This window comes from Panonychus citri, unplaced genomic scaffold, assembly GCF_014898815.1.
Source record: "Panonychus citri isolate SS breed McGregor unplaced genomic scaffold, ASM1489881v1 Contig00040, whole genome shotgun sequence".
In the NCBI taxonomy this organism is placed as follows: domain Eukaryota; kingdom Metazoa; phylum Arthropoda; class Arachnida; order Trombidiformes; family Tetranychidae; genus Panonychus; species Panonychus citri.
In genome coordinates, this window is record NW_026515445.1 from 1,512,106 (window position 1) to 1,536,083 (window position 23,978).

A 23,978-nucleotide genomic window follows, 5' to 3' on the forward strand; every position below is an offset into this window, starting at 1 on the left:
ATATTTTTCCGTTTCTCTGTTGATGAAAATGAAATAATAATAATCAGCTAATCAATTAGATTTACCTGATTAGTGATCAGCTCGTAACCCTAAAATGTATTAATAATCATTGACTAAATTGTACTCTAACTTCCGGTTACCATGTTGTAATCAAAATTTAACAGTCAATCAATCAAATTACTATTATAATCATTTACTGATGATAATTCAATACATTGACATCATTGTTTAACTTTTTTTCAACAAATCAATTAGTTGATTAACTCACAAAATTTTACTAAATTTCAAATCATTTATTTGATTATCTAATAAAGTTACGTTTGAATGTATTGATCAATTCTTACACTAATCATTGAAAAGTCTCATATATTTGATGACGATAGTTAATCACATTGATTGTAATTTACTTTGTGAAATTAATTTTAATGGCAAGTTGATCGGTAGCTGATTATTGCCTTTCGTCGGGTTTAATTGTTACAAGAATAGATTTACTGATTTGATGAATTTTATCCTTGAATAATTAGTAATTAGTTAACTCTCGGTGATTTCACCCAATCTATTGATTCATTTAATTGTCGACAATTAGGTAACAATAATTTTCTTATGAAACATTTTCACAGAAAAAGCAGAAAGTAGATTTATATACAATCCCTTATGCCTCACATGTTCCAATCGGTGATTTGGTTTTGGTTTTTTGTTTGGGTTAATTGTTTAGCTAAATTGTTGGACTAAATTGGTTTATTAATTTTAACAATGAGATCCACACACAGTTTGTTGACTCATGGCCGTTGGGTGATTCTAGGATCCGGCAAAGGTACAATCAGCCAGAAGTTTGTTCCCAATTGCAGTTTGTCTTATTCCTCTTGTGGTTTACTGAGAAATAAAATTGCCCGAGGAACAGGTTAGTTGATTTACCATTTAATTTAATTGTAATCCACTTAATTTCATCTTATCTTTGGTTTTTGTTTTTGTCAATGAGATGATTAATTGTATTGTGACTCCATCATTATCTTTTTGATTGTTTGTACAGCTCAGTCTTTGCGAGAACGATCAACTCTTAGCAGGAACTATAACCTTAATGTTAAAGAAGATAAAATAATTAATTGTACCAAGAATCGATGGACTCATTCCTCTTCATCTTCAAAGGATAATTCATTTATTAAGATTCTTTTGGCTGGTGCTGGTGCCGTGGTCGTTGGATCAGTGGTCTACTTTTCAACCCAATCCACTGAGAAACCTAAGAAAGAAACAAGCCAACCCAAAGTAGACACAATCCTAATTAAACCCAAAATTGAAAACTTACCCGATTCTATTGATTATCTTATAATCGGCGGAGGAACTGCTGCATTTTCGGCTTTTAGATCTATTCGTGCCAATGATCCCAAGGCTAAAGTTTTAGTAATCACCGAAGAAAAGTACAAGCCTTACATGTCGCCGCCATTGTCCAAGGAATTATGGTTTAGTGAGAAAGAATTATCTGAGAAATTGACCTTTCGCCAATGGAATGGCCGTGAAAGGTCCATTTTCTATGAACACCCTGAATTCTATGCTGATCTAAAAACATTGGCAGAGTCGGAAACTGGTGGAGTGACGGTTGTTAGTGGTTATAGAATCACTCAGCTTTCCCCGTTGGAGAAAAAAGCTTTCATTGACAATGGTCAATCTATTGGGTACAAAAAATGTTTAATTGCCACTGGTGGTCATCCTAAAAATCTGGAGATTTTCGAGAAAGCATCAGATGATGTCAAAGAGAGGATTTTACTTTATAGAAATGTCGATGATTTCTTGAAACTTAAGAAAATAAGTGATTCCAAAAAGTCAATTACTATCATTGGAGGTGGACTTCTTGGTAGTGAATTAGCTTGTGCACTTGGCCGTCGATCGCAAATCCTCAAAAGTCCTTCTGAGGTGAACCAAGCTTTCCCTGAGGCAGGAAATGTTGGAAAATTGTTGCCAGAATATCTTAGTCAATGGACGATGGAAAATATAAAAAAAGAAGGTAAAGTCTTTGATAATCCGTGGGGATTAAGCTTAACCACTAAAACTTAATTTTTTCTTTCAATCAGGTGTCAATATCATTCCAAGCGTTGAAGTTGTGGGAGCTCGTAGACACAATGATAGATTGACCTTACAACTGAATAATGGGACTTCAATAGAGACTGATTATGCTGTGGTGGCCGTTGGGCTACAACCGAATGTGGATTTAGCCGAATCTGCTGGACTTGAAGTGGACAAGGTTCACGGAGGTTATTTGGTCAACTCGGAACTACAGGCAAGAAGTGACATATGGGTCGCTGGTGATGCAAGTTGTTTCTATGACATGAAATTAGGCAGAAGGAGAGTTGAACATCATGACCACGCCGTCATCAGCGGGAGACTCGCGGGCGAGAACATGACTGGAGCAAGTAAACCTTACAAACATCAATCAATGTTCTGGTCTGATCTTGGACCTGATATCGGTTTCGAAGCCATTGGTTTGATAAACTCTTCATTGCCCACAGTTGGAGTGTTTTCTAAACGCGAGAAACCTCTAGAAAAAGAATATGATACTTCGGTAGATGACAAACCTCGTTCTCCTCAACCAGGCGATGAATATGGCAAAGGTTTGATTTTCTACCTGCGAGATAATATTATTGTTGGAATCGTTCTATGGAATGTATTTGAACGAATTTCCATCGCTAGAAGAATCATTTCTGAAGGAAAACCTTATGAAGATTTGGTTGAAGTTGCAAAGCTTTTCAATTTAGAAGGAAAATCAGAGGATAAATTGACAGAGAAGGAAAATGATACTATTAATGAATCAGAACAATCGGAGAAAAATTAATGACACTACCAATCAACTACAATGTATCTCTATTATTATTATGATTGCTAATAATTTAGCAATGAATTTATACTTGATCAGATAAACTGACGATTTATGATCAAAAGTAAAGTAAAGGTTAGTAAACTTGTAAATTAAATTGTTATAATTGTTTCTAAAAAGAAAATAAATGGTTTAGTGATTTAATCTTATATTTAATTGTATTCAATTTATAAAAAAGTTAATTTGAACGATTGATGTTTTGTTAAATTGTCTTATAATCAACATTATTTGATTTGGTGAAAACAAACAATTCGTGGGGCTCATTTCATCCCATTCGACTAGTGAACACAAGAGGATATCAACAGTTTATTTGATGATGAGATTAAATTGATTAGTCCACTTACAATTAAATGATTTCTTTACATTAATGGAAAACTTTAGAGAAAATAATGTTTCATATAATATTTTTACGGAAAAATAGATAATTCTAACAACAGGATCTTTGATAATTCATATCAGGTAACAAAACTTTTTCTTTTTGATTGAGGTTCATTTGAAATTTGCCTTTTACATGCTGATTTGTTATCGATTTCATCGATTGATTGTAGCAATTTGTAAACTAAGGTTGTTAATTGGCTCGTGTCTTTTTCGTTCTTCAAAAGCTCAAACAGCGTTTCGATGGTTTGAAGAACTGATCTATCCCGCTCAAAGATATCGCTAAATGTCCCAAGCCAACCTTGTTTGATACACCGAATTATCTCAAAAAGTGAACAATTGGAAAAATCGATTTTGAAGATTTTATCCCATAGATCATTGTATTCTTTGCGAAGGATTTTCTCTAGAAACTCTTTCAATTTTCGTTCTGTTGAGTATTTTAATGTTAACCAATCACCGAATTGCATAGTATCAGTTGGAGATTCACTTGTTGCGTTTTTCGTTCCTGAAGTGGTCGGTTCTACTTTCGAAATGGTACCAGTTTGAAGTCTCTTAATTGTAGGTCGAAGTCTCTCAACTGTCTTTCCTTTTTTGGCACAACTTGTATTCTCGATTCCGAACTTGTCACAAAAGGCATCCCAATCCATGGACTTCAAGGCTGAGGCAAGAGCTTTATTGCGTAGGTTGAGATCATCAGTGATCAATATCACAGTATTTTCGGTAGGTTCGGATACTTGATTAATTAGTAATGAACTTTTTAATATTCGGTCATCATTGTTTATCTCAATAAGATCGACTTTAGCTGATGCTTCCGCCACAGTTTCGGGCGGATGTTTTTTCAGCCAAACTTTATCACTGCAAATTGAAGCTTCCGCTCGAAGCTGTTCATTGATAAATTTGAAATTCTGAACATATGATTGTTTACTCTTTTTCAAAGTGTCCAATTCTTGAATAACAACGAGAGGAATAATCAATCTACAGCTTTCGACAAGATGATTGTAAGATAGAAAAGTCTTGAGATCAGTTAAATGGTCAATGAGAATGTTCGTATCAAGTACAAGGATGAATTTACCACTTGACCGCTTTGTCACCCGTTTACCACGAATCCTTTTCCTTGGACCGACAACACAATCAACCTGATCACGAGTCCGTTTATTAGTCGAAATCGTTTGACCAGAAGGCAATCGTTTGAAAGCCTTAGAATGATCAAGTTGATCATTATCATCAATCTCCATCATGTCAACATCGTTATCCATGGTACAAATCGCAGAACAGAAACAATAGAGTCAAGTCTTAAAAAAATAACCGCAATTAGAGCCAGATACTTGTAATTAATTAAACAAAATAAAAAAACTGTAAAAAAAAAAGATTAAATCAAAAATTTGTTTACAAAATTGAAAAACATTTTCGTTGTCATGGAAACGCAACATTATGTCAATAAGGAAAAAGCGCTTTTTTCAGTTGAGAGGAAAATCTTAATTATCCAATTGAATTTTAATTTTCCAAAGATGAGACAAAGTGATTAATTACTAGAAAATCTCGCCACTTAAGGATAATTAAATATTTATTAATTATTTGAGGAAAAATTGACTTTAATACGAAACTTGATTAGCTTTTCTTTGTGAAGTTCAATCTTTTTATGCATCAGATTCACTGAGATGGATGATCGATATCAATCATTTCTCAAATTCCCCAATGGATTGATTGTTTTTGGTCAGAATTGTCTTTGTAAATCCATTAAAATGATTCACAAGAAAAGCAATTAAACTTTTAATTGGATTGATTTAAATTCTTCTATTTAGTGTCTCCATCTGGTTAATTCGTTGGAACTAATTTTCTGTTGAGTCTCTTTTTTGCTTTACTCTTTTGCTTTGAGAGACTCAACTTGTTTTCTTCAGTTATCATTATGTCTTCATCAGATCATCGTAATTCATTTTCATCGATTCTCATTTAACACATTCACCATGAAAGAAGGTTCAACAATTAAAGTTTCTCCAGTAATTAACAACTTCTCAGTGTTTGGTAAAAGAAGCAGAGTTGTTGCCAATACCAATTGCATTCTATGTGAACCAGAATCTCAACCAAACTGTAAGTCTTTTCTTTCTGTTCATTTAACCCATTCAGTTGTTTACTTTTTCTCCAAAGGTGAATTCATCTAATTTCTTTTGTTTATTTCTCGTCGCCTTACGAACTGTAATTAATTCCAGTGGTTCGCGATTCCTAACCGTTTATTGTGCATTTGCCTAATTGAGATTCATTTGACTAATATTTTACTGTTCTTATCGAAAAGAGATAAAATTCCCTCTCTAAGGTTTTCTGTCAGTTGATACAAAGAAACAAAAGATTATCTTTATCAGCTGTGTTTACATGTTCTTAACTTGGTTATTACAATGAGAATATTTGCTCAGAATTTGATGGTTTCAATTAATCATCTGCTCGATCTTTTAATTGTTCAGATCGCACGATCATTCCATTGAACTTGGTTGTGGCCGTTCGTCCTTGCTCATGTCGCTCAGTGAAAAAGGTCTACTGTGAATGTATCGAATCATCCGAAGTCCAAAAGACGACCCGTGTTCGTATTTATTATGCTGTGCCGAGCGGTAAATTTGCTTGGAAACTGAACCATTTGATTTTAGACCCAGTTGAACAAACGGAACAACAAATCGATGAATGGATCGGGTCAGTCAATTGCTTTTTGAAAGGTAATTTGTTCAGTACGGTTAATATTTACTCTTCTCACTTTGAGTGTTAATTCAACTATTCAATTCTCACATCGAATCGTCCAACATCATTCAACTTTTATTGTTCTCTCTTGTGGTCAACATTCTACTTTCACTTCGAACTCAAACTAATCACTGATAATATTGTTAACGATTAATTTTGTTTTCATTCTCGTTTATCTGTTCTCAGTAGAAATTGAGGTCAACTTTGTTATCATTTAGTTGTAATTTTTTCTTCTCTCTTTTAATTCAATTCTTGTTTTATCATTGTTGTTACTCGAATGAGAGAACGAAGCAGAAATGAACTTTTTACCCATAAATTCTGACAGCTTATCCTTGAAAAATTAATAATTTGCAAAACCTTCCTTGACATTCAACCCAATTCGCTTCGCAATTACCATTCACATTGAATTTATAATTAAGCGAGTTCATCGACGATTATAACGATTCTGACTCTTCGTTACCTTTCAATGTAAACTTTATGAGTATTAACATTTCACTATTACCAATCTTTGAGAATTAGTTGAATACATTTGAATAGCATTGATTTAAGACGCTGAATTTTCATAACTTTTTCTCTATTTCCTCATAATTATCTCAGTTTCAATAACTGATCTTATTGTTGTGTTATTTCAGATTTTAATAGACCGAAGCGTTTGATGATATTCATTAATCCCTATGGCGGTAAAAAGAAAGGTCCAAAAATTTATCGAGACAAAATAGCTCCGTTATTTGGTCTCGCTGGATGTTCAACTAATGTTGTCACCACTCAACGTGTTAATCACGCGCGTGATGTAATTACCGATCCAACATTTCCAATTAATTCCTATGATGGTTTAATCTGTGTCGGTGGAGATGGTATGTTCTCAGAGCTACTTAACGGCATTTTAACTCGAACACAAACCGATGCAGAAATCGATTTTAATGACCCGAGGTCAACCTTAAACCCTCCAAATGTGATTATCGGTGTAGTACCTGCGGGCTCAACGGATGCCGTGTGTTTCGGTGTCTGTGGCAACAATGACCCAGTGACCGCTGCAATGCACATAATATTGGGGAATCAAGTAAACATCGATGTAAGTGCAATACATTCAGCTCAAGACGAAGGTAAATTACTTCGCTATGGAACAACCATATTGGGCTATGGGTTTTTCGGCGATGTTATGGCCGACAGTGAGAAGAATCGATGGATGGGGCCCAAGAGGTACGATTGGGCTGGTTTTAAGAAGATCTTAGGCCACAAAACATATCAGGGGGAGATAAAACTCCATGTATCAACTCTCGACGGATCACCAAAAGATTCCGATATCTGCACCTCTGAGTGAGTATTAAAATGCATTAATTGATTTCCAAGCACAATAACATCACAAGATAACTCTTGAAAATTATCTTATCGGAATCGATATTATTATGATATTTACTTTAACTTCTTCCTTAATTCATTTGCTGAACAAATTTCACTCGATAAATTTTACCAAATACAAGCTCATGATACTCATGATGTATTCAGAAAAAGGTCACTCAATATATTTGATTGCTTTTTCTTCATCTAATTATGATTATTATTTCGTGTAAACATCAATATTTTCAGTTTCAATAGTTACCTGTAAGCTTTGTAAATGTGATTATTTTCCCATTGATATTTTATCAGGAATGAAATTACCTTGACTTTGTTGTTTCATTTTCTTTCATTGTTAGTAGGATTTTCAATTAAATTGATGATATTGATGATAAATGTTCATTCAAATGATTGGAATGACATTTTCGTTTTGAATCATGATTAGGTGATCATCTTTCCATGATTAATTTGATCGCATCATTTTGATTGGATTTGTTTGCTAAATTGATTCTAGATCATAATCTTACTTACATATTTAATTGATAAACTTTTCTCATGTTGACAATTTATATTATCTAAATTTGAGTAATTGCTAATTGTTGATAAACTTTTTCATTGATTTTTTTATTAATTTAATTGTGAAGGTTATTCTGATTGAACAAGAATTAATAACCACTCAAGCTTGTCAAATGCTTGCTAATTAATATTTAAAACTAAAATAATCATTACCATTTTAATCACAATCCTGTTATTGTAGTTGATGGTGGATAATTGTTTAATTAATAACTAATAATTAACCTTCAATCTAAACAATCAGCTTTTTGGTAACTTTCAGGTGAAAGCATTTATAATTATAATTTAAATTGTTACGATTAAATTGATTTTCTACGAATAATGATCAAGCGACATCACTAAAATCAATTGTGAACATGAGATTATTGATCACAATTAAACTGCAATTTCGATTCTGATAAAGTTTTACCTTAACCTTGGATCAGGATTATAAGATTTTAGGAGTTGAAACTTATTACCTTGATTGTCATTGTGATTATTAAAATTTGAAGAAGCAAATTACAAATAATGATTAAAATTAAATCTAATTATTTGCTAATTGTTTTAATCACAATAAACGATTGTTGGTCAGAGTGAATTTGAAACGAATAATTACAACCAACTTACCTTAACTCTCTTAATTGTTGACATTGAGAAGGTTAAAAGAGAATTAGTTGTTTACCTGTTGCCTTAACTTGTTCTGGGAACTTCAATTTTCTGGTTTATCCGAATCTTTATTTACCATTGGATATTTTCAATCATTTCTCACAAAAGACTTTAACTTGATTCTGTAAATTGGTTGAATCAAGTTTTCCTGTTCTTTCCGAATCTCTTGAAACTCTTTCACCATCATGTTTCTCTTTCTCTATTTACCTTTAAATGTTAATTTTCCTTGAAAAGGCTTCTCTCAAATGGCGTGATTAACTCAATCAAACATCAGGATAGTTGAACATGTTCAGTTGTCGCCATTCATTTTCTGGTTCTTGTTGATCATTAACAGAATCCAGTTTCACTCATTTATGGTCTATCATGAAACATTGTTTTGTATTGAACATGTTACAAGACTTTTCTCAATCATATGTTAATCAAAAGATTAAGAGTTAATCTTATTTATCTTTTTGCTTTTAATGACGATGACCCTTAAATGATAATAAATTCAAAACAATGAAGCTAATCTCCTCTTCCTTAATTGTTTGCTTAACAACAATCAGTTGAAAGTTTCAAATGAAATCTAATATGAAAAAGGTTTTCATGATAATTATGACAATTTTCAAGTCTCAGGTTCTCTTTTTCATTGTTAATCACTAATCATCCACTCGCCATGACATGATTAGTGACTTCACTTTAATTCAGCTATTAAATTAATGGAGTTTAACAAGGGCTTTGATTAATTATTTTAATGATTTTACTTGAAAGTAAATGTTGATTAGTTTCTTATTGGATTGACCAAAAGTGATTCTTGGTATGATTATAAATTTGTTTTAACAATTTCAATTGTGATTATTGTGACAATTAGCGAACTATCATTGAAATTAGTCGCTGCTTCCTCTTATTCAAGACCACAGTCGATCATGATCTTGACGCCTTTGCCACTTCGAGCAAGTTCAAATGCCTCATGAGCTTCTTCTAATTTGAATCGATGGCTTATTACTGGTTTAACGTCAATCTTTCCGCTCGCAATTAGGTTGACTGCCTTGGGATAACTGTTCTTGTATCTGAATACACCTCGAATATCAACTTCTCGACATGCTGCTGATAAAAGAGGAACTTGAACTTCGTCAGCACCCATACCAATGAGTAAAACGACTCCTCCTGATTTACAGACCATAATACTCAATCTTATTGATGCTGTTGCTCCAGAACATTCAAGAACTGCTTCAGGATGATATCCAAGGGTTTTGTGAACAGCAGCAATTGTTTCAGCTTCTGACATATCCTTGGATAGCAAGAAAGTGCTTGTTGCTCCTAATTGTTTTGCCAATTTAAGACGATCCTCATTGATATCTATTCAAAAGATGAAACAATTTTATTAGTCGTTCCCAAGTTAATGGTACCTTCAGATAACGATGATGATAATCTATTATCTAAATGGAGCTTTATTGGTTCTATTGTTCGTCAACTAAATTGAGTTAATAGTCAATTTAATACATTTACTAAGCTTCCCTATTGTTATAAATTGGTGTTTGAGCCTAAATTATACTTGAGCTTACACTGGAAACAGTTTATTCATGATAAATTGTTGTTATTGTCAGATTATTCTGTTCAATAACTTCAGTAGATCAAAAACATCAATTAACTTTTTCTTCTTTATCACTGGAAACATTAACTTACCAGTAATTCCGATATCAGTTGCACCATAAGCTTTAGCTACCAGAACTGACATCAATCCGATCGGACCAGCGCCGAGAACGAGAATTTTTTGACCTCCTGATATTCCGGCTCGATTACAGGCATGAATAGCGACTGACAAGGGCTCCATGAGAGCACCTTCCTCATTAGATACATGATCGGGTAACCTAAGGATTTAAATTAGTCAGTTGATTGTTCTTTAAATTTCTTTGAATTATCATCAACTCACTTGAAACAATAATCGGCCGCATGTTTAAAGTATCTGGTCAAGGTTCCGTTGTCTGGTGGGGTGGCCGAGAAAAAGATGCCCTTGCACAAGTTGTAAGCACCTTCCTTACAATCGACACAGTATCGACAAGGAACACCGGGTTCGATTGCTACTCGATCTCCAGGCTTCAAATGAGTCACTCCTTCACCTACTTCAACGACCTTTGCACTAGTTTCATGACCTAAGATCATCGGTTCCTTACAGATAAAGTGTCCAATGCCTCCTTTCACCCAATAATGTACATCAGATCCACAGATTCCAACCTTTTGTGTTTGCAGCAATACCTCTGGTAACGGAATATGATTCAGTATTTGCTAGTCAAAAGCACCAAAAACACAAAAGTACTCACCATTTTTCCCTGGTTTCGATGGTAAAGGCGTTTGTTCAAGTCTCATGTCACCCGCTTTATGAAGCACAAGAGAAAGATTATCAACATTCGCATCAGAAACTGTTGTGTTCGGAGCCATAGTTAAGTTGGAGATGAAAAGATTTAATTAAGAAATGAAACTCTTGTCTTTAGATTGAGTAGAATTAATCTTGTTGTTGACTCTATGATTCTCCAGAGGTTTAAATATATTCCATTAAGATTGGTTATGAGTGCAAGAGAGAGAGAGAGAGATCGAGAGATGATCACAGGGGCTGCCCCACTGAGATTCGATGATGATGATGACGAAACTCTTATAGAAGATAAAATGATGGAAAAAAAGAGAAAAAATATTAAATAATCTCATCTAAGTTCGCAACAAATGATAGATTATTTAGACTTATCAATGATGATTCTTTCTGTCAATTGGTATTCATGTTCTCTGACATTGTTAATTGATTACAATCAATCAATTGCTACCAATTGGATGGTCAGTGTAGTTGATTGATTACTTTCTGTTGTTAATCATGGCGGTTGTAGTCTACTTAGTCATTTACTCAAAACAATTGAATTAAAACCCTTTAGTTTAAGTGAAAGATTCGATAATCAAAAATCGAGTAATATTAAGTTGAAATGTTGCAGTCTCGGAATTTTTAATCATCTTTTCCAATCGTAAAAGCCCATGTAAACAAGAATGACGCTGATTGACCTTCAATGCTTTCGATCTGATCGGACGTAAGAGATTAACTACTCATTTGTGGTTTTGTGTGTTGGGAATGCTCCCTGAAACTGGCCTTCAATTGATCATGATAACCAGTTTATCACAATTCTGTCAGTTGTAAATTAATATCAATAAATTCAAGTTTGGTTATCAAGCTTGTTTTTTATCTTCAGATTAACTCAGTCTCCAGGCATTGGAACACTTTGAATGAATCTCAATACATGAGCATCTAAGTTGTAATGATCATGTTCATTGGATTTAATTCCACGTGTTTTCATTAATTAGTAATAACTGTTTCGATTATCTAATTTGGTTCTTAATTAGATAAACGTTTTTTTCCTTCTTTAAGCAATTTAATGATATTAAATACTAAATAATAGATACCAGGATGTTCAATTTATTAATAGTTACTCACCTAAAGTTTAGGTAAGGAGGATGGTCCAATTTGGTTTTGAGTTATTGAAACTTTTGTATTCACATATGAAGTCCAAATATTTATTTTCTGATCTGATCAGTTTTCGAGAAATCGGTTCAAGTTAAAACTTCAGGTCACTTTCTCAGCAACGATGAGTTTTAGATCATGAAATTTTATTTATCGACAACTTTTCATGCCCTTACAGAAAATTAATTTGTTTGGTAAAAATATCAAAGTGCTCCGTACAATTCCGTTGTATTTAAATAAATGGACGGCGATGGTCAAGTGTCGAATGATCTGAAACTTATTTTGAGACTATCCTAGTATCTAACATCGTGGATCAGTTCTTTTGATTTGATCAACAGTTTACGGAATGAAAGTGGCCTTTGATCTTAATATCTCGAAACTAATACTTAAATTGTGAATTAAATCATCGTCATTTATCAAAGCTATCAAGCGATAGTTTTTGCCTAAAAGTGATGGTCTATGTACTAAAGTTAATTAAGTTATCTACACTCAAGTTATAAACACCCAAATGTTTTATGTTTGCTCAGATATTATTTCATCAAACATCCAAACTATTGCAAAAGTGACTGTATTTTAAGGCCAAAAACTATCGCTTCTGATAGCTTTGATTAAATGACGATGATTTGACTTATTCAGACAATTCTAAGTATTGTAGTTTCGGAGATATTAGCCCTTGAAGATCAAAGGCCACTTTCTCATTCCGGTAAAACTGTTGATCAAATCAAAAAAGTGCTCGATCCACGATGTTAGCCCATACTAGGATAGTCTCAAAAATAAGTTTCAGATCATTCTCGACATGGGAGATAATCCTGTCATTTATTTAAATACAACGGAATTATGGCGGAGCACTTTGGTTTACCAAAACAAATTTAATTTTCTGTAAGGGCATGAAAAGTTGTCGATAAAATAAAATTTCATGATCTAAAAATCATCGTTGCTGAAAAGCGACTTGAAGTTTTAACTGAACTCGATTTTCTCAACTGATCAGATCAGAAAAAATAAATATATTGGACTTCATATTTGTATTTTGAATAAAGTTTCAACTCTTAACTCAAAACTAAAATTCGGCGACCATCCTCCTAATGTCCACAATTTTCGTTAAATTCAAAAGATTACAATGGTTAATTGTGGTATCGATTGATGATCTGTTTCAGTCTAAGCATCAATCAGTAGTTGTTTACATGTAATTTCATGTCGACTTTTGAATTGATTTCAATCTTGATTCAATTCCATGTTAATCGAGATTAATTTCATTTTCAGTTCTCATTTTATCTAAAAGTCAGTTAATCATTTTGGTTTTTGCTCGATTGGAAAATCAACTGATTACTTTGCTCTTAAAAGAGTATTAATTTCAATTAAGTTTACATTTACTTTAAAGATTCAACGATTTTTCATTCTGGGCTCGAACCATAATCCAGAATCTCAATCGATTCTTTAAAACAAATTATCGAATTGAAAACGTTGATCAATTTGTCTCCTTCGATCATCTTGATTGACGTTTCAATTTTTCGTAAGCTCTTGTTCATGACAAGTTTAACCACTTAATTAATCTGACATGATTAGCATCTACAATTATTCCTGCAACAATCAAATATTACGGCTCGATCATTGTTGCATCTTAATTGTTTCTCACTTACTGTACCTCTTGATGTCAAGCTATTGGTTGAAATCAATTTAATTTTATCACCGACTACACGTTGATTTTGACTATTTAAAGCTACTAACTAACCATTATGGTAACAATCAATGTATTAGTAATACTTGTAATAATCAAGTGATTATCATTTTAATTGTTGTTTACAGACTAGTTTCGATTAATGCAAACTTGTTTTCTTGATTTAAGATAATAGGATCATGTGCTTTTGAGTGAAACATAAATTGAACTTCAAATTTGATAATATCCATTTATTCATGATTTTGTTCATGGTCATCTTCATGTATCTGGTATTGTTCATGATGATTTGTTGTGACTTTCATAATTGAATTGCTAATTGTTATTGTTATTATCATCCCAATAATATATTATCTAAGAGCTGTTTCTATCATCATCATATCTATGACGACACTCATCACGATAGCTGATGATTGATATTAATTGTAACTTGAAAAAACTTCAAATATCATTTTCTTCAAGAAATTGATTCAATATATTGGATGAAGTTTCAAGTTAATTCGTTGAAACTAGTTCCATCCTGTCTCCATGAAGCAATTCAACGTTAAGATATCAAATAGTTAAAGTCTATCTGGTTTCATTTATTGATTTTTGTTCTTGTAGCAGCAATTAAATGCCACAATTTAGCAGTTTTATCGATATGTTATAATGGTTCTCGAACGACCTTCAATGTAGATTTGATTTGTTTCTATTAATATTAGATAAATGCTTTAAATCAATGTGTCTAAAGTTAAATTATATTGATCAATTTTTCATTGTATCCGATTGTCAATTTAATCACAATTTGATATAGTGTTTCAAATATTAATAGATTATTTCTGCCGATCACTTTGACTTTGAACTTTCGATTGCAATTAGATTTGATTTCTTCACTTGAGTAGATCGTTGTACTAACAGTTGATTACAATTTTCACACTTTTGTGTTTTAATCAATGTTGATAATCAAATTTGGAAGAAATAAAATCAATAGACTCTGTGGATTTTAGATTAATGATTTGAAACAATTTCCTTTCTATTTCATGAGTTAATCTGATTGAATTAATTTCCCTTGAAATAATAATAAGCTTATTAAATGAAGTTGAAGGTTATCTCGTTAATTATCATGATTATTGTCATAATAATCATCATTAAATTATTAATTTTATCATTTGCAACCACCATCAACACAATCATTATGTAAGTTATACAATGTACTATGTATAAAGGTCATGTGTTGAGTGATTATAATTAACTTGATTTGCTTTTGCTATGATTTACTTACCTTTTATTAACACAAGATTATGATTATGATGCTGGTGATTCTTTACTCTGAGTTTAATCGAGTTGGGGATTACTGCTTAAATCCGATTCAATCTGATCCAATGAACATTTTCCTTGAAAACTTTAATCTCAAATGAAGTGTAATCAATTTCATTGATTGTGTTACTCCAGAAACTTTCATCTACTATCAGGAAAGTTGAATGTTATTGATATTCACTTGAATTAGAATGAAGTTTCCATTAAATCATTTTCCTGATATTTTGTATTCATATTTTTTTGTATCCATGATAAATCTGATTGATGCCATGAGAAGCTCAATTTTCAGAGGTTTTTATCTTGAGTAAGATAAAATCGAATCAATTTTGTCACCAGAATCTATACATTCATGTATTTGTATCCAACTTGATGATTGAGTTACCATTGTATCTATTAAATAAGCTTGGAGTGATTCATCGCCATTCAGGTTCATATTATTGGAAACTCATCATGAATTTCAATTGTATTCCCATGGATTCGTAACTCACTTAAATTTCAAAGAATATCAGAGTTAGATATCAAATATAAAATCGATCTCATGATTCAACTTCATGAATCAAAGTTAAGGTTAGTTGTTGATCTTAATTCTGTAAACTGATTAAGTTACTCATTTAGTGAAGTTTTAATTGATTTACTTTTCTCTACAAAGTACTTGCCGTATATGTGATTGAAAGTTTTAATCTTTTATCCCCCGACGATTATTAAACTAATTCAGCAATCAAATTGCTGAAGATTCCAAATTTTAATTTGCTTAATCATCGTCACATTTATTATTTACATTGTTCATTCTGATGACACCTAATTATTTGTATCATGATGAAGGTTTTTCCTTGATTCAGTTTCAAGTAAACCTTGAAAATCCCCACAAAGTACAATCAACAACAAGTGACGATAAAATCAGTGAGATTTAAACGATCTTTAAGTTGATTAATATCTCTAATTAGACAATTTATCATATTATTTCCTTATTCTGATCTTTAAATAATGAATATATTCTCATGTTTAATCATGAAATAATATCCAATCTTTGATTGTCTTTCTGGTAGAATGTTAAGTTGACGATCGTACCTGTTGATAGTTTAATTAATTGAATGTTATTGATTATTAATCAATTCGACTTCAGTATTATAATAACGATCAGTTTACACTCTATCAATAGTACAGTAGTAAAATTGTTCATTTATCAACTTTTGTATAATTTAGACACTAATTAAACCTTTAGATGAATTGTTTAAGTAAAATTAACTGAGATTTTGATTTATATTGTACACTCGATCAGTTCAATTCTTTTATATCACTACAGCAATTAAGAAACTATAATTAACTGATTCTTGGATCAATTTATTATCCATTGTAAACTGTTAATTCCTTATCCAGTCAAGTATTATCATCAGTTTTTACTTATTCTTACTATTAAATCCAGTTAGTATTCATGATACACTGATTACTTTTTAACTCTTCTCGGTTGGTTAAATTGTTTACAATTAACGGGTAATGATTTTTGTGGAAAGGTTTAAGGTGGGTAAATCATTCCACTCCAGTAAATACGATATTGGAAACAAAAGATTATATCTAATTATGATTAGCTAATTATTTTATGTAAAACAAATTCAAATTGCAAATGAAAAGTAATTTTGTAAACAATTTATTTGATTTTTTCGTTAATTGTTTACTTAAGTTTATGACTCTGATGGTTGATTGTTACAGTTTTTACTGTTCTGATGGCAGTTATCATATTTTAATCCATAATAATTTGCTAATTGTGTAATGATAAACCTATTCATGTTTCAGTTATTATGGAATTGAGTTGATTATCTTAATTATGATTGTGATCATTACCATTAAAAATGGTGCCAACTAATGATGGTTCGAGATTGAACTGTTTTAGCCTTCGAATCAATTTATTTCTGATATTGAATTTCAAGTGAAATGATTAAAGTTCATTTCACTTTTTGAAATTGAGATTTTCTTTGTTTTCAACAATCAATTAAACTATAAATTTCATTGTTAATTATTTATAATCAACTGACGACAATTGTTTCATTTCCTCAATTGTGTTGAAGTTGAAACAATTGATTATAATCAAATTACACTGGAAATCAAAATGGTACAATTGATATTCTGTTGTTTTGGATTATCGAGAAATTAGAAACATAATTAAAACTGAACAAGGAAATTATCAAGTATTTAATTTCCCTTGTTAAAAGGTCGTCGGTTATTATTAAATTGTTGTAGTTTAAAAGCAAAACCCCAATTAAAAGTTCTAGTAATTGTGTCATAAGCCACTGATTGTCTCTATTTACAGGAAATTGGTTGATTGAAAGCTTAATTGCAGACTACACTTTAGATTTATATAAGTGCTTTATTGTCACTAATCAATCAATGGATCATAAAAATAAGTATTTGTCGCGATTATATTGATAATAGATAATGAATTAGTCGACAAATAATTTCGATCATTATATTGATTTTATATCTACAATTTACTCAGCTATCATATCGAATGATAATTACCACATGATTAGCTGATTACCTTTGATGTTTTGTGATTTTCTTTCAATTTCTTGTGCATCAACATTGCCCAGAGACTCGAATAAAAAAATTTTATTACTAATTAACTTTTCATTTTCATTTTGATTCTCTTTTTATTGTCAATAGTTGCGCTCTTTGTGCCAAATCAGGTCTTCGATCAAGATATGATTCCATTATTGATCCGCATCGCGAAGTTAACGATGGATCTTGCATCGCCATAAGAGGTCGATTTATGGCCATAAATGCCGTCACCATGTCATGTCGATGTGAGAAAGCTAAACGTGGCCTTAGTCCTGCTGCTCATCTAGGAAATGGATGTGCCGATCTCATCATCGTTTCAAAATGTTCAAGACTTGATTATATTCGGTACATGATGAGAACCGGTTACTTAGCCAAAAGTCCAGTAAGGATCGTCATTGGAATAAAACATGGAGGTTAAAGGTTACACTTCCATCTTGTTGGTTTTCCTTCAATCAATATTTGGAAGTTTAAACTAACCACCATTCCCTTATAACCATTTCAATTTGATTCTTAATTTAATTTAATTTTAATTAACAGTTTGATCTTGACTTCGTGGACGTTTATCGAGTTAAAGAATTCGAATTTAATCCAATCATTAGGCCTGAGGGATCTTCAAGCAAATACCAAGTCTCCAATGCATCTGTATGGAACTGCGATGGAGAGATAATTAATGAACCAGCATTACATGTAAAGTGAGTGTTCGATTACTCAATTGATATTTGACGATTTATGCTTCGAATCTTTAGATTCAGAAAAAAAATCAATTTCGACGTCAATTTTCCAACATTTAGCATTCGTACTAAATTCAATATCGAAGGAAAAAATGACACGAATAAATTGTCATGTTTCCATTGAGCTGATCTCTTGTCAACCATTTGTAATATTTATCATGTTTTTCTATTTCTTGTCAACCAGAGTTCACTGTCAACTTTTACCGATCTTTGGAAATGGTCGAGAAAATCGTGATCTCAACGGAAAAGGAGCGTTTACCTGGTCAGCGAATAAAATATTTGACATTCCAAATGCACAATCAATTGGGCCACAACACGATAAATCGAACCGTGTGAACGGGAAAATTATTGATCAATCAACTGATCTGACAAATGACAATGGAAACGACGAGAATTACACTTTGCCATCAACCACAGAAAAATCATCCAATTATCCAACTTCTTCTGATTTGGTTTCTCAAGTTTAATTCAATTCATTCAAGATCCATTCAACAATCTACTCAGGAAACAATTATTCCCAACAATTAAGACAAAATGATTCTACTTCTTCAATTTCCACCAACAATGAACATCAATTTGCTTCATTTCAAATATCCATCTGAATCCGAATCATATTATTGTACAATATTACCAAACAATTATTTCAGATCCACGTTTATCTCTGTCAAACGATTAGATGATTAGTTTACAACAAGAATGAAATTAATTAATTTTAGTTAATCTCAATTCGCTTTTACGATCAATTTTTCTATTTATTATTATGTTCATCTCTTCTTCTTTTCTGTTAATCCAAATCCAAATCGAAATTGTTTTACTTTTCCTTTCCGCTTCCTATTGTTCCCTCTTTTTACTCTATTGGTGGCATCCATCAAATTGAATCACAATTATTTCATTTTTGTTACTTCCACTGTTCCTTAATCAAATTATGTTCCTCTTTATACTTTTGTCAATCAATTGGTTAATTGTATCACTCGAAACTATTGATTAGCTTTTCGGTTTTTTACTCTTGATTCAATTGGGACCTGTTATGGTTACTCAATTATTATCATTTTGATTATCAGCCTTAATTACTTACACAATTAACTTGAGCTGATTGTTTTTGATATACTTTTGATACTCTACTTTAATCATTTTGTTTCTTCGATGTTTTCATTTCCATGATCAATTCAAATGGATTAGTAATACTCAAGCTTTAAATGTACAATTAGCTTGAAGATGTAATGTTTTTAATTGTAATTATGTAACTCGCTTAATCCCAAATGAGATTTTAAAGATCGATGAGTTAACACGATCTGTAATTGTAGAGTTAAAGACTGACAATCAATTGATTATTATTCTTAAATTTCATCAACAATATGGTTATACAAAATCTACGTCGTTGATTAAATTAGCAACAATTTGTTAACTGCTAAATGTAATCAATTCAATAAGTGACAATATAAAAGTTAATATTTCTTATTCCAAAAATCATTTTCCATAATTATCATTATTTCAAAACTTTATCATTTACAAAAATAGTTTCAAAAACTGGATGAAAATTTGAATGAAATCGTAAAAGTTGTAAAGGTCACAATACCTTTGGAATAGCAAATGTTTTTGATGAATGAACCGAAGCCAATCAATGGAAGTGCGAAGTTAGTGAAACAAGTTAATTGTTTAAATTTTACGCCAATTGTTAATCGTGTTAATCAATGTTTTACATCGTTCTTGAATAAAGTACATTAGGCGACAAAAAGAAAGAAAAGAAAGACAAGTTAAAAAAGCTAAGATGATGACGATGATGATGATGATGATGAAGACGAAGAGGAAGGTTAGAGAGAAGGAAAAACAAGGTTAGAAGAAAAGAAAAGGGGAAGTTCAAGTTTCCATTCGAGAAACACATAATAGCGAATAACGGAAATGGTTTTACTTGAAATAGACCTTCACGGGGACGAATTAACCATTTCAAAGTTAATTTTCTTTAGTTTGTTGTTAAATTTGATCACAATTAAGATTTAGGTAGTGACAATTTTCCACTAGTTAGTTGGTAGAACCGCATTTACCATTTGCCTTTCAATCAGCAAGTTTCGTCTCAACGATCAACTTTAACGTTAGTTACTTTAAATTTCTTTGTTACAATTAACAATGATTTCTAATTTGATTAACTCTAAATATGGATTTTGGGCTAAAGTGATTCCAATTGTATTGTGTTCATCATTGTTGCTTGATTACAGAACTTGGATTCAAAATGTGATCAACTGGTACAAAGAAACAATTGAAAAAGGAGGTAAGTCATTTGATCAGCTTTTTAATTTGATTGTTATTTTGATATTCGAAATGTGACTGATTAATTTAATAGATCAACGGGTAAGTGATTGGCCTTTGATGGCATCTCCGTTTCCAACAATTACATTAACTGGATTATATTTGTACTTCGTTAAAATTGCTGGACCTCAATGGATGAAAGATAAACAACCTTATGATCTCAGGATTTTCATGATAATTTACAATTTTTCACTCGTAATTGCCTCTGGAACTATGTTCATAGAGGTGAGTAATTAACTAATTATCATTATTTACTAAATTTATCTGATAATTATAGCTAATCACTTATTCATTGTACAATTTATTCTAAGTTTTCGGTTCTCATCTTACCAAACTTTCATGTGTAACAATTGATTAAGACTATTCACTAACAACTAATTTGATTGCAGCTAATTAACTAATTAACTAACCACAATTACAAATTAGAATTAATTTTCCCTTTCAAATCAAAATTACATCAAAATTCACACTCGGCAATAACGATCACTAATTTCATTTTAACAATCAAAGTTAAATTCGTTGTGTGAATATTTTATTGAGCTAAATATAAACAATTAGAAGCTAAAGTTATTTAATGATCAGAACAAAATGATTAAAATAATTGATCAGAATGAACAGCAATTAGCAAATAAAATTAGTTCTTAGTGAAAAATGAATCTGCATTTGTAATTTCACTATTTGTTAATTGATTACAAAATCTTTTTCAATGAAATCAACTGATTGTTGACATAATTAAAATTCTAACTAATGCTAATTAATTGATCATTTAATTTACAGATGGGACGATTGATTGAATGGGGTAAATACAGTTTCCAGTGTCAATCGGTGGATTATTCAAATGATCCGATTCCAATGAGAATGTGTGTCGTCGGTTGGTATTTCTTGATGTCAAAGTTTGTCGAGTTCATTGATACGGTGAGTTGATTAAAACAATTTAAATATCAACAATCAGTTAATAAGGTTTTCCCGTCGAATAATTAAATTCAAATAGTTGTCAAGGTAAATGTTTTTTACCAATAAAAATGAAAACAACGAAATCGACAAATGTCCTCGGTCTATCCTCGAGTTTCGGCTTAGCTTCGGCTCGATGAACTCTCTTGGTACTTTGTTTGAGTTTCATTCTGTCAACAAGGTTATCCTTTTTCTCTCGTGTTTTTAATTGTTATAGTTAATTCATTGATCATCGTGAACAATTAAGAGCAACAATCAGTTTCCTTTCTGTTTTCTTCCCAACATAATTTGTCTTCCGTGAAGAAAAAAAAGAGATTTTGTCGCTGAATTTGTTATTACGGATGCAGGAAAATCCATCATTCATCTTTAATTGTTTTCGAGTTAGAATATTAAATTGGTTGAACAATAGAAGATCAGAACTCGATTCCAATCTCCCGTTTCGCTCATGAAATTTCTGATGAATTATTAATATTAATAGTTGATTAGGAAAATCATTCGAAGAATTTTTTTCACTGTCAAGTCTTTACCTTAATGGGAAATTTGATTCTTCCCTTTTCAACCTTAATTATGTTTGACAATCGTTTCATTTGGATTTGATTTATGTTGACAATCAATTGATTATTTTTTATTGTAATTGTTTAAAACTCATCGCCATCACAATGATCAATCAAGTTTCGTGAAAATTTTGCCTTTTTTGTCTTGATTTCAATGAGTTGAGCAAAGTTGATTCTCAAGAATAATTCTGATCGTCATAATCAATTTATTGGGAAATTGACTAACATTAAATCAATCGATTGATATTATTAATAATTCGTTGACTTGGTAAAACCAAATCAACAAAAAACCAATTGCGACATAACGAAAATAACATAACTTAGTTGCAATTCTGTCGATCAAAAACTGAATACAAAGTAACAATTGGCGAGAGAAAATTGGATTAATTATCATTTCTAATTGTTGTTATTAATTGTTCCTCATACCAGATAATATTCGTCCTTCGAAAAAAACACAATCAGATTTCGCCTCTTCATGTTTTCCACCATTCAGTGGTTCCACTTACTCTTTGGATCGGAATGAAATACGCACCCGGCGGGAACAACGCTTTTTTCCCGTTCCTTAATTCTGGAGTTCACACAATCATGTATCTTTATTACGGGTTATCCGCTTTTGGCCCTTCGATGCAAAAATATCTTTGGTGGAAAAAGTATTTGACTAAGTTACAGTTAATTCAATTCACTTTGGCGATGGTCCATGGATTAAGAGCATTGGTTCAAGATTGTCAATTCCCTCGATCTTTTCTCATCATGAACATTTTCCATGCGGTTCTCTTTTTCTATCTCTTTTGGTCGTTCTATCGACAATCGTACGAAGCAAGATCCAAATTGTCATCCCAGTCATCGACTTCTCCGTCATCATGTTCATCTAAAGGACTTTCCGTCTCAGCATCTTCAGGCCCTGACGGAGCTTCGACTTGCGCTCGATTTGGTGATGTTACAATAACGGCTTCAGTTACTTACCACACAAACGATTCTAGCGACTGTAACAACAAAATTAAATCCCAATAATCGTGTCATAATCAACTCGAAATTGACTAAGCAACAATAAGTGAATAATCTGTGATCTAAATATGTTATATTGATTTGTTTTATTTTATAATAAAATTGACAATTTTTAATTTAATATGAGCTTACATATTATTGTACGAGAGAGACAGTTTAAGAGTTTTAATCAAATTAATCGATACTAAATTGTTGAACCTTGGCTTTGGTTGATTTTTAGAAAGAGATACAGAGATCCATCAATATCCAGGGACTGGGACAATGGGACTGATTTTCTCAATGATTCCTGAAAAAGGAAGAGTCAGTTAGCCCTCTTTCTTTTTCTCTTTCTAACTATTACGACTGTGACAACGTGGTCACACTAACGACAATCGATTAAGTCATTCACATGAGTTCCATTATTTGGTTGTTCACTGTAAATCTAAAAAACGATTAGTATGCAAAAGGAAACTTTCGTTATAAGTTTTCTATTATACGATTCGAATTGCCTACAAAAAGATAGAAAATAATAAACCATAAACCAATGGATAATTTGATGAAAAAAAAAACAAGAGAAACGACAAAAACGTACTAACTTTGTTAATGACGAAAATACCAAGAGGCCCAAAATTAATTAATGGAATTTCTCGATTTCAACATACAATATGTATTAGAACATCGATTAGAACATTATGAATAAAATGTTCTTATCCTAAATTGACGTAATTACTCATCTTTTTGTAGATAATTGATCACAATCCTTATGAGAAAACTAAAGAAAACAAAAGTTTCCTTATTTGTGTTGATTATTTTGCATTTGAAAATGTTTCCTTTTAACGAATTCATATTAATAACAATCATTAGCATTATCTCAATGATTTCATCTTATCATCAACATTTTGTATGCAATTCTATTTTCCTATCTCTCTCTCTCTCT

At 31.7% G+C, this 23,978-nt stretch overlaps 5 protein-coding genes across 5 annotated transcripts; 3 read left to right on the forward strand and 2 right to left on the reverse strand.

The window, feature by feature from the left end:
* The first annotated feature begins 649 nt into the window (after positions 1–649).
* On the forward strand, positions 650–3,015 carry LOC128397976 (apoptosis-inducing factor 1, mitochondrial-like). The gene is made up of 3 exons (XM_053358777.1): positions 650–901; positions 1,031–1,999; positions 2,067–3,015. Exons 1-3 carry the CDS (start codon positions 754–756, stop codon positions 2,822–2,824), a joined length of 1,875 nt encoding a protein of 624 aa, XP_053214752.1. The 5' UTR covers positions 650–753; the 3' UTR covers positions 2,825–3,015.
* Positions 2,991–4,626, reverse strand: LOC128397979 (transcriptional protein SWT1-like). The gene has a single exon (XM_053358779.1). It carries the CDS (start codon positions 4,495–4,497, stop codon positions 3,322–3,324), a length of 1,176 nt encoding a protein of 391 aa, XP_053214754.1. The 5' UTR covers positions 4,498–4,626; the 3' UTR covers positions 2,991–3,321.
* A 477-nt stretch (positions 4,627–5,103) lies between these two features.
* LOC128397977 (ceramide kinase-like) lies at positions 5,104–19,715 on the forward strand. The gene is made up of 6 exons (XM_053358778.1): positions 5,104–5,329; positions 5,698–5,943; positions 6,598–7,282; positions 17,623–17,899; positions 18,055–18,209; positions 18,433–19,715. Exons 1-6 carry the CDS (start codon positions 5,206–5,208, stop codon positions 18,713–18,715), a joined length of 1,770 nt encoding a protein of 589 aa, XP_053214753.1. The 5' UTR covers positions 5,104–5,205; the 3' UTR covers positions 18,716–19,715.
* Positions 9,235–11,031, reverse strand: LOC128397980 (sorbitol dehydrogenase-like). Its single transcript, XM_053358780.1, has 4 exons — positions 10,819–11,031; positions 10,431–10,755; positions 10,184–10,368; positions 9,235–9,856 (listed from the first exon to the last, which is right to left on the reverse strand). The coding sequence occupies exons 1-4, from the start codon at positions 10,934–10,936 to the stop codon at positions 9,402–9,404; spliced, it is 1,083 nt and encodes a 360-aa protein (XP_053214755.1). The 5' UTR covers positions 10,937–11,031; the 3' UTR covers positions 9,235–9,401.
* Positions 19,716–20,068: 353 nt separating the features above from the next.
* LOC128397981 (elongation of very long chain fatty acids protein 1-like) lies at positions 20,069–23,583 on the forward strand. Its single transcript, XM_053358781.1, has 4 exons — positions 20,069–20,514; positions 20,587–20,777; positions 21,330–21,467; positions 22,487–23,583. Exons 1-4 carry the CDS (start codon positions 20,373–20,375, stop codon positions 23,066–23,068), a joined length of 1,053 nt encoding a protein of 350 aa, XP_053214756.1. The 5' UTR covers positions 20,069–20,372; the 3' UTR covers positions 23,069–23,583.
* The last annotated feature ends 395 nt before the right edge of the window (positions 23,584–23,978 follow it).

Excerpts from the sequence above, each read along its gene's own strand:
- LOC128397976 (XM_053358777.1), top strand. The coding sequence starts at position 754 with ATGAGATCCACACACAGTTTGTTGACTCATGGCCGTTGGGTGATTCTA. Across the intron at positions 902-1,030 it reads TAAAATTGCCCGAGGAACAG|CTCAGTCTTTGCGAGAACGA; the intron begins GTTAGTTGATTT and ends TTGTTTGTACAG. Across the intron at positions 2,000-2,066 it reads GGAAAATATAAAAAAAGAAG|GTGTCAATATCATTCCAAGC; the intron begins GTAAAGTCTTTG and ends TCTTTCAATCAG.
- LOC128397977 (XM_053358778.1), top strand. The coding sequence starts at position 5,206 with ATGAAAGAAGGTTCAACAATTAAAGTTTCTCCAGTAATTAACAACTTC. Across the intron at positions 5,330-5,697 it reads ACCAGAATCTCAACCAAACT|ATCGCACGATCATTCCATTG; the intron begins GTAAGTCTTTTC and ends TTAATTGTTCAG. Across the intron at positions 17,900-18,054 it reads GTTACTTAGCCAAAAGTCCA|TTTGATCTTGACTTCGTGGA; the intron begins GTAAGGATCGTC and ends TTTAATTAACAG.
- LOC128397981 (XM_053358781.1), top strand. The coding sequence starts at position 20,373 with ATGATTTCTAATTTGATTAACTCTAAATATGGATTTTGGGCTAAAGTG. Across the intron at positions 20,515-20,586 it reads AGAAACAATTGAAAAAGGAG|ATCAACGGGTAAGTGATTGG; the intron begins GTAAGTCATTTG and ends TTAATTTAATAG. Across the intron at positions 21,468-22,486 it reads TTGTCGAGTTCATTGATACG|ATAATATTCGTCCTTCGAAA; the intron begins GTGAGTTGATTA and ends TCCTCATACCAG.
- LOC128397979 (XM_053358779.1), bottom strand. The coding sequence starts at position 4,497 with ATGGATAACGATGTTGACATGATGGAGATTGATGATAATGATCAACTT.
- LOC128397980 (XM_053358780.1), bottom strand. The coding sequence starts at position 10,936 with ATGGCTCCGAACACAACAGTTTCTGATGCGAATGTTGATAATCTTTCT. Across the intron at positions 10,756-10,818 it reads ATCGAAACCAGGGAAAAATG|AGGTATTGCTGCAAACACAA; the intron begins GTGAGTACTTTT and ends TTCCGTTACCAG. Across the intron at positions 9,857-10,183 it reads AACTGATATCGGAATTACTG|ATATCAATGAGGATCGTCTT; the intron begins GTAAGTTAATGT and ends TCTTTTGAATAG.